Source organism: Euleptes europaea, chromosome 14, assembly GCF_029931775.1.
Source record: "Euleptes europaea isolate rEulEur1 chromosome 14, rEulEur1.hap1, whole genome shotgun sequence".
Classification (NCBI taxonomy): Eukaryota; Metazoa; Chordata; class Lepidosauria; order Squamata; family Sphaerodactylidae; genus Euleptes; species Euleptes europaea.
In genome coordinates this window covers 29,013,657-29,028,441 of record NC_079325.1, presented here as the reverse complement: position 1 = coordinate 29,028,441, position 14,785 = coordinate 29,013,657, and the positions used below count along the sequence as shown (strand labels likewise).

Below are 14,785 nucleotides of genomic sequence, written 5' to 3'. Positions count from 1 at the left end.
TGACTGTGTCACTGAGTGTGTCTTCAAGGTGCAAAACTGCTTTCTTTAGGGTGGGGAGATGTGAGTTTTGTTTCAAGGGTCCCTTCTGAAGAGAAAAGAGAGAACCTCAGAGCTTACGCTGCATTCCTGATCAGTTTTGCATAGTCCTCTACAGCCTAACCTACCTCACACGGTTGATGTGAGGATAAAAGGGAAGGAGAAACATGTATGCCGCCCTGAGCTCTTTGGAGGAAGAGCAGGATTAAAATTTACTAAATAGGTAGACAAATAAAAGAGGAGCTGTTTTCACCTCTTGACGTGGGCTAGAGCTTTCCTTCTCTCTGCAAAATAGATCAGGAATGCCCCAAGTCACTCAGTAAGTTGCTTGGCTGACTGAGGATTTGAACCTGGGTCTCCCAGGTCTTAGTCTAATCACTGCTCCACACGGGCTTTAATTGCACGCATGTGAAGGGGTGCACTTCCTACCAGTCCTTGATTACTGGGTTGAGCTCCTTGCCCTTCTTTTAAAACCTTAAAGCAAGATTTGGAAAACAACAACCCCCTATTATACTGTAGTTTGCGCAATGCAGAAAGGATGCTAATCATTTATTTCCATGCTCATTACATGTAAAAATAAAAGACAACTAATCGAAGATAAGGTTTCTCGCTCGAGGTCTCCACCGATGCACTTACTGATGCACTTGTATGTTCCTGTTCCTCCCTAGAGCTCAGGGTTCCAAGCTGGTCTCCCATGCCCATGTACTTTTATGAGGTCAGATTTGCCTAGCTTCAGCTCTTTAGATAATTCACACTGGTTAGCCGTGTTAGTCTGTCTGCAGTAGTAGAAAAGGGCAAGACGTCCAGTAGCACCTTAAAGACTAACAAAAATATTTTCTGGTAGGGTATGAGCTTTTGTGAGCCACAGCTCACTTCTTCAGATACCAAAGTTCATACCCTACCAGAAAATATTTTTGTAAGTCTTTAAGGTGCTACTGGACTCTTGCCCTTTTCTACTACTTCAGCTCTTTAGGCCATTCTGAAGCCTAATGAAAAATTCTACCAGAGACCTGATTCCGTTTTGAAGCACTCTCGGTGTAGGCCTCCCAGTGTGGGTTCTAGGGCTGCTTGCTCAGTCATTTTGCTGCCTTGACTATCTATCTCCCATCCCTTCCCCTCTCAAATTCTTTCCCACAGACTGGTTTTACCCCACTGCACATTGCCGCTCACTACGAGAACCTCAATGTGGCCCAGTTACTACTGAACCGCGGAGCAAGCGTCAACTTCACCCCCCAGGTAGGCGCAGAATGTTCTCCTGACACTGGCGGGCCTTTGACATTGACCTTCTGCTCCCTGGAGGGGGGCGGGGGAACCCGATGTTTAGGCTACCATTCAGACTACAGCCTGGGGGATTACATGCCTGAATGCTTCTCCATGCAAAAAAATGTCCATCCCCATAGCCATTCATCAAAACCTGCTAGAACCCTTCTCCCTGGTGTGTAGTTTTTTTTATAGGGGAAGATATTGTTTTGTATGGAGGCATATTTATTCCTGTGAGCTTGGCTGCTGAGAGCGACCACAGGCCATGATTGTGAAGTTCTTCTTCTTATCAGCAAATCTGTCCGTTTGCTTTTCTTAATGCCTCCTGCTAGGCTTGTTTGATCCACAAAATATCATATTTGATCAATGAAAAGGTCATCTCAGTGTGCAGCAGCAGCAGCAGCGGAAAAGGCAAACCCCACACTACAGGTCATTATTAAAAGGACTGAGGAAAAAGTCATTGTCATAACTGCCTGTCATAAATCTATATATAGATAGATTTTATGGCTGTTTTTGGACTCTGCAAATCTAACTGTTCCACCTCCACAAGGGTATTATAGACCTGGGCAAGGAGCAGAAAGGGTATCCAAATGGTCAATGGGCTTAGGGCACTTTCTCCATGAAGAAAGGGTCAAGTGTTTCACACAGAGAGAGAAAGAGACTATTCCCTGCTTTGCGGCATGTTGGGGGTCACTCAAATAAACTTACTGGCAGTAGATTCAGGACAGTCAAAAGAAAATTCTGCATCAAACGATGCATAATTAACTTATGCAGTTAGCTGCCCCAAGATGTGGTGATGGCCACAGACGTTAAATGCAGAGACACATTCATGGAGGCAAGTTCACAAGAACCAAAGAGAACATCCATGTTGAGAAGCACTATACCTCTGAATGCCAGCTGCTGGGGAGCAACAGCAAGGGATGGCTCTTGCCATTATATTCTGCTTATGGACTTCCACAAAGCATCTACTGGCCACTGCAGGAAACAGCAAGTGACTAGATGGACCTTTTGGTCCGATCCAGCAAGGCTGCTCTTATATTCAACTTGCCATGCCTCTAGGGCCTCATTTCTTGGGACGTGTTGGTGTTGTCCTATTGAAACCCCCAGAGAGGTAGCGCTTGCTCTAGAGTTCTGCAGGACCAAATGAGACTCATCGCTGTCCTCTCCCAAGCAAGAGTCTTACCCGTCCACTAGAAATAATGCATGTTTCACTTCTGCAATCCTCAGTGAGCCCTCCCCAATGTTCCCCTGGGAAGCAGTGGCGCAAGAAGAAGAAGAGGATAAATGTGCTTGGTCTGATGCTAGGCTCAGTGGGTCCTTCAGCCATCTGTGGGCCCTGAGTATCTACCCAACCTTGCCAGGAGGTGGTGCCATGCAAAGAAGAATATATCAATCGCAGCTCCTGTGCAGGAAGGAATGTGAGCCATGATCCTTGCTTGTCTTCTGCTCAGTGAAAGAGCAGGCAAGAAGCTCCATGTTCAGTCCCTGCCCAAAGTCTCCTGTCAGAACAGGCTGGGAAGAGACACATGCGTAGTCCTAAAACAGAGTACTGCTAGAAGATGGGGCATAGTCAGTGTTAAAACATATGCTTTGTATGTGGAAAAAGTCCCAGTTCTTGATACCTCCAGTTTAAAAGAATACCAGGTACCAGATTCCTGGCTGGGACCTTGGGACCTCTTCTATCAATCGGGGAGATGATACTGGGCAAAGTGGGTCAACAGTGTGACTCAGCTTCATGTATCCCCCTCTCTGCTCTCCCCAAACACAGAACGGCATCACCCCACTGCACATCGCCTCCCGTCGCGGCAACATCATCATGGTGCGCTTACTGCTTGACCGAGGAGCTCACATTGAGACCCGTACCAAGGTAAGGCATGTGAGGGTCATTCTGTTCCAATGCCTATGATGCCATGGGGCCCCATATGGGGGATATGGACAGGGAAAGGCATTGTGACTAGAATGGCAACAGCAGAAGAACGCTTGCAGTGGGTTCTAGGAAGGCCTTACCTTGAACACAAAAAACCTCTCTGCCTATACAGAACCTTTCTGCATGGCTGTCATAAACAATGCTTCTTATTCCCACAAACATATTTATTCCGCAATCGTGCTGTATCATGGGTTTTGTTATCTAAAGTCTGCATAAATCATTGGAAGTGATAGTTCCTATACATCATATTGTGAGAATATAGAACCAGTTTATGAAATGCCATTCAGCAGTGTGAGCCTATACCACCTGTAGTGTAGTCCAAACATAGTCTTACCCCCATGACAGTTGTATATAAAACCAGAGCTGTGTTTGATTAAAACTCCAGGTGTTTTATATGGTAATAAAACACTTTCAGTGGGCAAGGGAATGTGGATCGGGGCTGCAGCACACATACACATTTTCCCTGATTGAACACCCCCCCCCACACACACACATCTTAATCTCTGGTAGGAAAAAAGACAGACCTGGCTATATATACCAGCCTTTTCCCCCTGCTATGCTTAAAAGCTGCTATTGGGGGGAGGAGCTTTTTACTGGGGAAACAGGACTATTGGGGAGAGTTAATCCCCTTCCCCTCACTAGTGCCACTGCCCTTATCCAGTTTGCCCCCTCCACAGCTCTTTTTTCAAAAAAGCCAAATAGCGTATCAGAAGAAGAGTTGGTTTTTATATGCCGACTTTCTCTACCACTTAAGGAAGAATCAAACCAGCTTACAATCACCTTCCCTCCCCTCCCCACAACAGACATCCGTGAGGTAGGTGGGGCTGAGAGAGTGTGACTAGCCCAAGGTCACCCAGCTGGCTTTATGTGGAGGAGTGGGGAAACAAATCCAGTTCACCAGATTAGCCTCCGCAGCTCATGTGGAGGAGTGGGGAATCAAACCCTGTTCTCCAGCTCTGACTCCACCACTCCAAACCACCACTCTTAACCACTACACCACACTGGCTCTCAATCAGGTGCCTCAGCAATGGAATTCCATAATCACAAGTAATATGGCCCTGAGAACAAGACATGAGTGGGTACAGTCAGATATAGAGTACTAGTGTTAAGATGTTGACTTACTGGTGTGCAAGTATCATCATAATATCTTTTGTGTGATTGGGGCAAGGCGCAACAATGGGAGGGTTTGGCACTAAATAGGAGGGCAAAGGAGGTTAAAGGAAGGCAGGTGGGGGTATCTGCAAGAATTTTTTTACAATTATTCCTAACTGAACTACTGGCTCTCATATGATTATTATGCCCTCTTTCCGCAGGATGAACTGACGCCTTTGCACTGCGCCGCCAGGAATGGACATGTGCGAATTGCTGAAATCCTGCTGGACCATGGTGCTCCCATCCAAGCAAAAACCAAGGTGGCAGGCAATGGAGGGATCATGTAGGGAGGGGGCAAGGGAATTACTTCCCACAAGAGTAAAGGGTATTGTTTATCTCTCTGCTTCATCCTCTCTCTGGGCACTGCATATGGCAACTATTCCCCAGCTACTGAATTCAGCCCCCAGCCCCCACTACATCCACCTTTTCTCCAGTTGGGTCCACACCTGCTAATAGCAAGAAGGAGTGAGAGTGAATATCTGGGGCTGGGAAGAAGGACTTGCTTTCCTGAAACACTGGGACTTGGTTTAATTCTGTTAGAAGTTATCTTTTCTACTCTCCAGCAAAAAGCCTGTTATTTATTTATTTAAAACATTTTTATGCCACCTTTCTCCCTGATCAGGGCCCACAAGGCAGCAAACATGCACAAAAACATTAAAACAGTTGAACAATTAAAAATAAATTTAAAATTATAAAATAATTCAATTAAAAACAAGTAAACAACACTAGAAGGAGGGCCGGCAACTGTTATTAGGGTATGCCAGATGAAACAGGAAACTCTTCACCTGCTGGTGAAAGACGCCTATAGACAGATGAATCCCCTGGGGAGGGAGTTCCAAAGTTTTGGTGCCGTGACCAAGAAGGCCCTTTCTTGGGTTGCCACCCATCTGGCTTCAGATTATTATCATTATTAGAACAGATAATGTGTAGGGGGGCATTTGCATGATTCAAGGATCCCTCTCTGTGTGTGCATGCGCCATGTATGTGGGTGGATGCAGATCTGCATGGAAATCCTTTATTCAGAAAAAGACATTGGACCATCCTTGAGACCCAGTGAATGGGATCCCCACTACTCACTATCATGGGTAAAAGTTTGGTTTTGTCCTTACTGTGTCTTTCCATGTCCCAGAACGGCCTGTCCCCCATCCACATGGCCTCCCAAGGAGATCACTTGGATTGTGTACGGCTGCTGCTTCAGTACAACGCTGACATTGATGACATCACACTAGACCACCTGACGCCGCTGCACGTGGCTGCCCACTGCGGCCACCACCGGGTGGCCAAAGTCCTGCTGGATAAGGGGGCAAAGCCCAACGCCCGGGCCCTGGTGAGTGGGGAAATCTTGGTGGGAGAGGAAAACCGATCTCCCTGTCTCTGCCATGGAGCTGACGGTCTTTCTTTATCTGCATCTGCAGAATGGCTTCACCCCGCTTCACATTGCTTGCAAGAAGAACCACATCCGAGTGATGGAGCTCCTGCTGAAGACGGGGGCCTCCATTGATGCAGTCACTGAGGTAACTCGGAGCTCCATGTATGTGAGATAGGAAGGTTTCAGCACATTAACATAATCATGCTCTTTGGACAGCCCACATGCAGGAGGACTGTGCAGCTGTTTAACATGCAGGCTAGCCCGATCTCATCAGATCTCGGAAGCTAAGCAGGACTGATCCTGGTTAGTACTTGGATGGGAGACCACCAAGGAAGACCAAGGTTTCTGTTCAGAGGTAGGCAATGGCAAATCAACTCTGCTTGTCTCTTGCCTCAAAAGCCCTTCGGGGTCGCTTCCGGTTCAGAGTTTGGTGAAGTAAGATGTCTCCCAGGACTTCCCTCCCTGAGAGACCCCAAGATTCGTTCGAATAGGGGTGAAAATCAACACCCCACCCCAGTTCTAATTAGGGAACTGGGGAGCAGGATATTCCTCTGCAGCCACGAAGGTTGGTTTGACTCCCATACACTCTGAGAGTGCCTAAAAGCCTCCCGGAGATATGGATGCTGTCCCACAGGCAATTTGAGAGGATAAACATCGCCATGAACGGCTTCTTGGTCTGAGGCTTCACCCTCCTGTATCTATCAGGTCTCTCAGGGAAGACCCTTAGGCTTGGTTGATGTGTAAGGTGGAGATGGGGTGGTAGAATGAATTTCACCACTGTAGACTGCAGGCCAGAGGATCACACTGTGGAAAGCTCCCCTATGTTAAAAACTCACAGCAAACACAAAAGCAGCACAGCAAACAAGGAGACAAGGGACATAACTTTTCTCATTATGGTGTTTTCTTAACTGGAATTTTAAAAATGTGAATATGGAGATCTGGCTGCCAGCTTGGATTCACAACTAAGGGAAACCTCTTCGCATATGAGACAGTGTGAAGAATGTTTCATGGACTGTGAACTGATTGCAGAATTTATGTTGACTGCCATCTGCCATTAAACCGATGAATTGATTGATGGTGTAGTAATATTTCAGCGGCCATCTTCTCTGAGCTTGTAGAAGTTGTTTCTGAGATTGTCGTGCGCTGGGTACATAAGAAGAGCCTTGATTGATTATGCCAGAGGTCCATCTGGCCCTGCATCCTGTTTCCAACAATTGCCAGCCAGAAACTTCTAGGAAGCCCACAAGCAGTGCATGAGGAAAACACCCCTTTCCCATGGTTTGCCCTTCTTCCCCCATTCACAAATATATTGCCGCTGAACATGCAGGTTCCATTTTGCTATCATTTTTTTTTGGGGGGGGGGCTTTAATAAATAAATTTATTATAAGATAATTGGTCATTTAATAGTTACATGGAAAAAAACCCTCATCCATATTTCACAGTCCTGTCAAAGTATGTCTGACTAGAATATCTGAATCTCTCAAGAGCATCCGCATTAAAAGACTGAATAGAAATCAAAAAGTGTAAAATTAATGAAACTGTTATATATTAATCCAGAAAGAGCAACCCAAAATTAAGGCTCTTGAGGGAAGTTTTGGATATTTCATGATCTGTAAAAAATTTGCGATGTACTGGATTTTCTTTTTTAAAAGATGAAGTCTGTATAAAATAGATCTGCCTGTACTCGTTTTATATCCAGTCATCTGACATGATAATTTAGATTTAAAATACTATTTCTTTGCTAATTGAACAAACTGGACATCCTCTGTGTCAGCCGGCAGATCTGGGAGTGCTTCATGAATAGGAAAGCTGTCAAGCGTGTTGCAAATCCCTTACACATCTTTATTTTTATTTATTTATTTATATAATTGAAGGGGTACAGGGGGGGAAAGGGGGAGGGGTAAGCATTGTAAATATAAAAACAGTAAATATAGATATTATATAGATATAAAAAAGTAAGCTCAATGATGTATTGTAAATTGTATATTGTAGAACGTTTTCTATGCCAAAAAATAGTGATAGTAATAAAAAAAGGAAATTGATACAGTATGTCATTGTGTTATTCTATTTATATTACTATTCTATAATATAAGAATTTGTTATTAACTTAGCAATTATTTAAAAACAGAATTATATAATACAATGCCAGCATATTTCAACTAGTTAGTTGCAAGTCATATAAATATAAAATAATGCCCACTTGTCATCAAATTGCTCTTTAGATTCACTGGGTTTTGGGTTTATCTCGTGAGTCATCTTAGCCATGCTGGCATATTCCAACAGTTTTTCTTTCCAGTTTTCTATTTCGGGGATATGATTTTGTTTCCAAGTTCTTGCCAAAACTGTTCTGGCTGCAGTTGTAGCATACTTAAAAACATCGTGATACTTTAAAGGCAAGTTTTGTGGCGTTATACTGAGTAAATAGAATTTTGGGTCAAATGTGAACTTGATATTTAACATCAACTGCAGTTCTTGATGAATTCTTTTCCAATATGTTTGTATCTTTGGACATGTCCACCAAACATGAAAATAGGAACCGTCCGTGTTTTGACATTTCCAACAGGCGCCCCTTTTACCTGGAGTGGTCATCTGAGAGAGCATGTTGGGAGTCAGATACCATCTGTAGAATGTTTTATACCAGTTTTCTTTCACTTCTTGGGACACAGTATATTTCAATTCACGAGTACAGAGTTTTTCCCATTTATCCATATTAATCATTTCTCCAAAGTTTTGCATCCATTTTATCATATTAGTTTTCACTTGTTCTTCTTCTGTTTCGTATTTCAAAAGGAGCTTGTAGATTTTACCTAATAAATGTGAATCATCTTTAGATATTATCTGCTCAAATTCTGTTAGTTCACGAAATGGCTGGGGATAAAGACAGTCTTTTTGTAAGTTAGACCTCAGTTGTAGGTAGGTCAGCCAATTCAGTTTTTGGAATTTTTCTTGAAGTTTAGTCAAAGTCTTGATTTCTCCTGTAGGCTCTATCATTTGATTGTAGGTAAGATGAACACCCGGTTTCAATTTGACATTGTCATGATAAGCCTCAACTGGCAACATTATAGATGGTGGAGAAGGACTTATTCTCTTTTTGTATTTTTTCCATATTTTCATAAGCGCTATTTTAACGTCGCAATCTTCTGGTACTTTGTCCTTTTGAATTTTTGTTGTGGAGTCCCACAAGACTTTGTGGAAACCTTGTCTGAGATCCGCTCGTTCTCCATTTTGCTATCATGATTGATGACAGACCAATCTTTCCTCCACAAATTTGTACCAAGGCTTCTCAACATCACACACAGGTGTCTAAACCAGGCTTACATGACATGGCCCATTTCAGTAAAGCTGCCTTTTGAGATCTTGAAGGAAGTGTGAGGTAACTTCGTTTAATTAACAAATGCAACCACTACTTTTTGGCCATGCTTAGTATTTCCCATTTCATTCCTCACTAAAGCCACACATCAGCACCAAAATTGCCTGAGAAAAATAAATAGAGTGTGGGTGGGTTGCTACAGGTTTACTGGGGGCAGTATTGTGTGTGTATCTTTGGAGTCCAGGATGAAGTCTCTGTTTTCAACCATCCAGAAGCCCTGACTAGGATTCAAGTCCCTTGTATTCATTGCCTCTCTTTTGTCCACAGTCTGGCCTGACCCCTCTGCATGTGGCCTCTTTCATGGGCCACCTTCCTATCGTGAAGACCTTGCTACAACGTGGAGCATCTCCTACCGTTTCCAACGTGGTGAGTCAGTAGCGGGGCAAAGAGATGGATGGAGCTCGTGCGGAAGTAGATCCCGTGTCCCAGCAGAGGCAGAGGAGTGCCCTGGGTCTCCCAGCTGGATTTGGGTTGAGGCTTTAAGCAATAAAATTCTTGCCCCAGAGAGAAGTCTGGATGCAGCACTATGCTGTAACTGTATGGTATCCAATCCAATCCAATCCACCTTTATTGGCATATACCCAGAAACATAACATTAGCAGTGCACAAAATTCTCTGTCCGTTGATTTTCAGTTTAAATACAGTTTAAACTTTGGTCCTAGTTTTGACAACTTCCATCAGAAATTCCGCCACCTTTAAAGTGACTTCAGGAATAGAATCATTCAATAAAACCCGGCATACAGAGAATTCTTGGCCAGATTTCATTTAGTCAATCAAGAGTAGGATTATTTTCTTACGGGGGCTGTCGTGCAGATGACAAGTTATGATTATATGCTGTAGTGTGTCATGTTGACTCAAGCAACATCCACATAATCTTTTCTCAAAGGGAATATTTTTAAATCTACCATTTAGTACCTCTGAAGGAAGGGCATTAAGCCCGGTGAGCATAAATGCCCTCCGTTGAAGGGGTTCTTCAAGTGTAACAAAGTACTGCTGTATTTCCCATATTTAACTTGTAAACCTAACTGTATGGTAAGGGGTGTGGGACTAGAATGCTTCCACTGCAGGATTGGATTGTGTTGTAATCAAACAGTGGGTCATGAATAGGCTTGCCAGGCTCTGTAGCTCCACCAGCGGGAGCTTTCTGGGGCCGTAGTTGTGACGCACGTGTGCACCCCGCGCAACGTGCCTACGTCACTTCCAGGTTTACCCGGAAGCGACGCGGATGCTATAGCGATCTCGACTAAAACTCTATGGTTTCCATAGAGTTTTATCCAAGATTGCCAGAGCATCCGCATCACTTTCGGGTTTACCTGAAAGTGATGCATGCGCGGCTGTGCATGCCAGCCATCAGCTGGCTGGCGGGCAGTCCGGTGGATCGGCGGGATTTTACCCGCCACCACTGGGCACTTGGCAACCCTAGTCATGAACCCTAACTCCATCACACAACTTAGAGGTTGTGAAAAACACAGCCCAATTTTTTTTTACTTTTGTCTGCACTCCAGTAGCCCCCTTTTTACTTCCCTACCAAATTGGCAAAAAAAGAAAGAAATACAATTGCACATTAAAACTCCTCCATGTTTTTAAAAAAACCATGTGGGTTTGGAGGGTAGGGAAGACTGCTGGGACAAAAATTAAAAACAAAAATACCGGCTGTGCAAACCCGTCTCTGGATTTCAGCCAGTGAAGTACAGATGGCAGCAATCTCACAGAAAAATAATGTTACTCTGTGGTCAAACAGGCAGCAGCTTAACACTTGAACACATCCCTCCAGCTGGAGTCCATAGGGTGTCATGGAGGAGACAGATCTGCTTCACACACACACACACACACACACACACACACACATTTGGACAATGCTGAGTTCTTACAGAGGTTGTAGGCAAGCATGTGTAGCTCATAGATCGACTCTTCCCCATTAATTGTTAACATTCCTGCACATAGAGGACTAACGTGTCAGGAAGAAGGCAAGGTGCCTCTGGTTTTCTGTGTGAAAGGATTGGGGGGTGTTTAGGGAAGCATTCCATCATAGGAGCCCCCGCCTGAAATCTGAAGTGGTACAGCCAACAACCACCCTGAGAACTAGACCCATTCACTAGTTCTTTGTGAGCTGCTGTTATTTTTAAACCAGTTGCACTCAGACTTTTTTTTGAAGAGGGGCTCACTTCTAAACTTTACCTTTTAGGACCCACTGTGACAGGGGCGCAGTTTGAGACTCGGCTCAGACCCGGCTGCTGCTGACATGAGTCCAGGAGGTAATGGGCATAGATTACCCTATTACCTCATCGGTCACTGCTGGCCAAGAGCCAACCAAACCCCTGCAGCCTGGCAGCGCTGCAGTCTGTAGCTTGGTTTGGACCTGGCCTCCAGCTGTGCCAGTCTAGAAGGTAATGGGTTTAGCTGTGCCCAAGTGCCTGGGAATGATCTGAGCCTCTGGGAATGAACATTGCTAGGGCTGCCAGGTTCCTCTTTGCCACCGGTGGGAGGTTTTTGGGGTGGAGCCTGAGGAGCCTGCAGAGGGGAGGGACTTCAATGCCATGTCCAATTACCAAAGTGGCCCTTTTCTCCAGGGAAACTGATCTCTATTGATCAGCTGTAATAGCAGGAGATCTCCAACTAGTACCTGGAGGTTGGGAGAAAATAAGTACCAAAGCAACACATTGAATGCAAACACAATTTAAGTGCAAGTAAGAAATGAAAACAACAATCACCACTAAACAACACTAAACAACAATAAAGTGAGTTGATACATGGCTCCCAAAGAGTCTTCAACAACGCCTTCTTAGGTATTACATAGCAAGTCCCGAACGCTTCATACGTTGAAAATTCATGAAGAAGACGGTGGGAATGATCGAATCAAGTTGAAACGCAGTCCGGATTAACTTAACGTTTCCACCGCCGCGTCGGCGGCTTCATCAGCACACCCTTCAGTTATCGGGAGACAAAGCTCCTTGGTACAAGGTTTTCAAAATCTCAACAAAATTCAAACAGTTCAAAGGCGCTTGAAAACCTTGTACCAAGGAGCTTTGTCTCCCGATAACTGAAGGGTGTGCTGATGAAGCCGCCGACGCGGCGGTGGAAACGTTAAGTTAATCCGGACTGCGTTTCAACTTGATTCGATCATTCCCACCGTCTTCTTCATGAATTTTCAACGTATGAAGCGTTCGGGACTTGCTATGTAATACCTAAGAAGGCGTTGTTGAAGACTCTTTGGGAGCCACGTATCAACTCACTTTATTGTTGTTTAGTGTTGTTTAGTGGTGATTGTTGTTTTCATTTCTTACTTGCACTTAAATTGTGTTTGCATTCAACGTGTTGCTTTGGTACTTATTTTCTCCCAATTTCCTCTTAGTACCAAGTGCCTTTTTTCTCCAGCAGTACCTGGAGGTTAGCAACCCTACACGTTGCCAATGGACGAGGGGAGGAATGTGGCAGCTCTGCCCTCTGTTCTCCCTTTCCTGCAGCTGAGAGGAGCTAAGGGCGGAGCCTCCTCTCTCCATTCAGGAGTTTGAGGCTCATAACCTATGAAAAAGTTGCAACTAGGATTGCCAACTTCCAGGAAGTAGCTGGAGATCTCCTGCTATTATAACTGGTCTCCAGCTGATAGAGATCAGTTCACCTGGAGAAAATGGCCACTTTGGCAATTGGACTCTATGGCATTGAAGTCCCTCCCCTCCCCAAACCCTCCCCTCCTCTGGCTCTGCCCCAAAAACCTCCTGAAGAGGGACCTGGCAACCCTAGTTACAACCCACTCTGGGTTCGTGACTCACAGTTTGAGAACTATTGCTATCAAGTAAATGCACTCATTCTCTAGGCACAAATCCCTTTGCTTAAGTTATTTACTGATTTCAGAATTTCTAATTCTGTTTTTAGTTTAAGCCACTAACAGAAAATTAAACAAAGATTAAATAAAATCAAAACATAAAAAAGAGTAAAACCAAAACAAAACAGTTTGGCCTGCTGGCAAACATTGCTATAGCTCTGAAGAAGAATACAAAAGATTATAAACATGTGCTGCTTTTAAAAATAGCGTCTTTGATCGTATTCCTTTGGACATGCCAAATGTTCCTTCTGTTGAAATATCTTGTTCCACCTACTGACATATGAAATAGCACTTTGGGTATTGGGGGCTGGAAATGGTGGAAGCAGATTTACACTTGGAGATTTTACAGTGGCATCCTAAGCAGAGATACACCTTTCTAAAGCCAAAGACTTCAATGGGCTTGTGTGTGTGTGTGTAAAGTGCCATCAAGTCGCCGCCGACTTATGGTGACCCCTTTTTGGGGTTTTCATGGCAAGAGACTAACAGAGGTGGTTTGCCAGTGCCAGGGTGTAACTCTGCTTAGGATGCCACTGTCAGAGTTGTTCAGAATTCAAGTGAGCTGGGTAGGCCCAGATCCAAATGACACATTCAGAAATACAGTATGTATCCACCCTGGATTTTATCACAGCAGATTGCAGGTGGAGGACGGAATGGTTGATTTGTCCTTGCATAAAAATCACGCTGCCCATATAAAACTAACATGTCTGAACAGTTCTAGCTGTTTTCTTTGGGCTGGGATGTGTTTATGTCAGGACATCATGCCATTCTTCCTCATCACCTCTTTGAATTTGGTTCAGGCCTTTATGCTAATGGGTGCAAGAATCTTAGTCCAACTGTTTCTGATGCTTGATAAGACCTTTCCCAACCAATGACACTCTCTGGATTTGTTTTACTCCGCAGAAGGTGGAAACACCTCTTCACATGGCAGCCCGGGCTGGACACACTGAGGTGGCTAAATACCTACTCCAGAACAAGGCCAAAGTCAATGCCAAAGCTAAGGTGAGTGCCCACTGGTGGCTAGTAGCAGTTACCCCCCCCACACACACACACACACAAACACTGATGACATTGTGGGTGGGATTCTTTGTAGGGATTCACTGTACAACTCCAAAAGTCCATTCTCCAACATGGTGTTTGGTGTTCTCATAATTTAATGTTCGTTATCATTCAGTCAAGCTTCCGCCCTTCATGTCTGCAGAAAACAAATCTAAAACCTATGGACAGGGGAAGTCTTGGTGGGAGAGGATTCCTTAGTTGTGGGACAGGGGTATTCTGTAAAATAAACCAATAGATGCAAATTTATTTATTTATGTTATTTGTTCTGAGTGAAATATTTGGAGATTTAAATGGAATTTGGCAAGAGAGGGGAGAATTGGCACAAATTACCAGCGCTGTAGTTGCTGTCAGGCCTAGGTGACCCCATGCAAATGACTGATTCTGTGAACTTAGGTAGATCATGAGAGGGAGGGCAGGAAGGGTTGTGTCAGTGTTTGGCTCTTGTGGCCCTTTCTTAAAAGCCCAGGGAAATGCTGATTGCCACTTTGGGGTCAGGAAGCAATTTTCCTCCAGGCCGGATTGGCCAGAGATCCTGGAGAGTTTCCCCCCCCCCCCCATCTTCTGGGCATGGAGTAGGGGTCACTGGGGATGTGGGGGGGAGGTAGTTGTTAATTTCCTGCATTGTGCAGGGGATTGGACTAGATGACCCTGGTGGTCCCTTCCAACTGTATGTTTCTGTGATTCTATGACTGTCAGGTCAGATCTCATTAGGATTGAGCGGGTTTCTCTGACATCTGAAGCTCCTTTCTCCTCCCCACAATTGTTGGGAGCCGAACAAAGGCTACAAAACCA

The 14,785-nt window shown here is 44.6% G+C and overlaps 1 protein-coding gene across 4 annotated transcripts in view; it reads left to right on the top strand.

Annotated features, from left to right (window-relative positions):
• Positions 1-14,785, top strand: part of ANK1 (ankyrin 1) — a 188,879-nt gene that overhangs the window by 116,986 nt on the left and 57,108 nt on the right. For all 4 annotated transcript variants that reach the window (XM_056860791.1, XM_056860790.1, XM_056860793.1 and 1 more), the window contains exons 7-13: positions 1,174-1,272; positions 3,065-3,163; positions 4,537-4,635; positions 5,505-5,702; positions 5,791-5,889; positions 9,382-9,480; positions 13,838-13,936. In XM_056860791.1, coding sequence (XP_056716769.1) covers positions 1,174-1,272; positions 3,065-3,163; positions 4,537-4,635; positions 5,505-5,702; positions 5,791-5,889; positions 9,382-9,480; positions 13,838-13,936 — 792 coding nt within the window. The remainder of the gene's footprint in view (positions 1-1,173; positions 1,273-3,064; positions 3,164-4,536; positions 4,636-5,504; positions 5,703-5,790; positions 5,890-9,381; positions 9,481-13,837; positions 13,937-14,785) is intronic.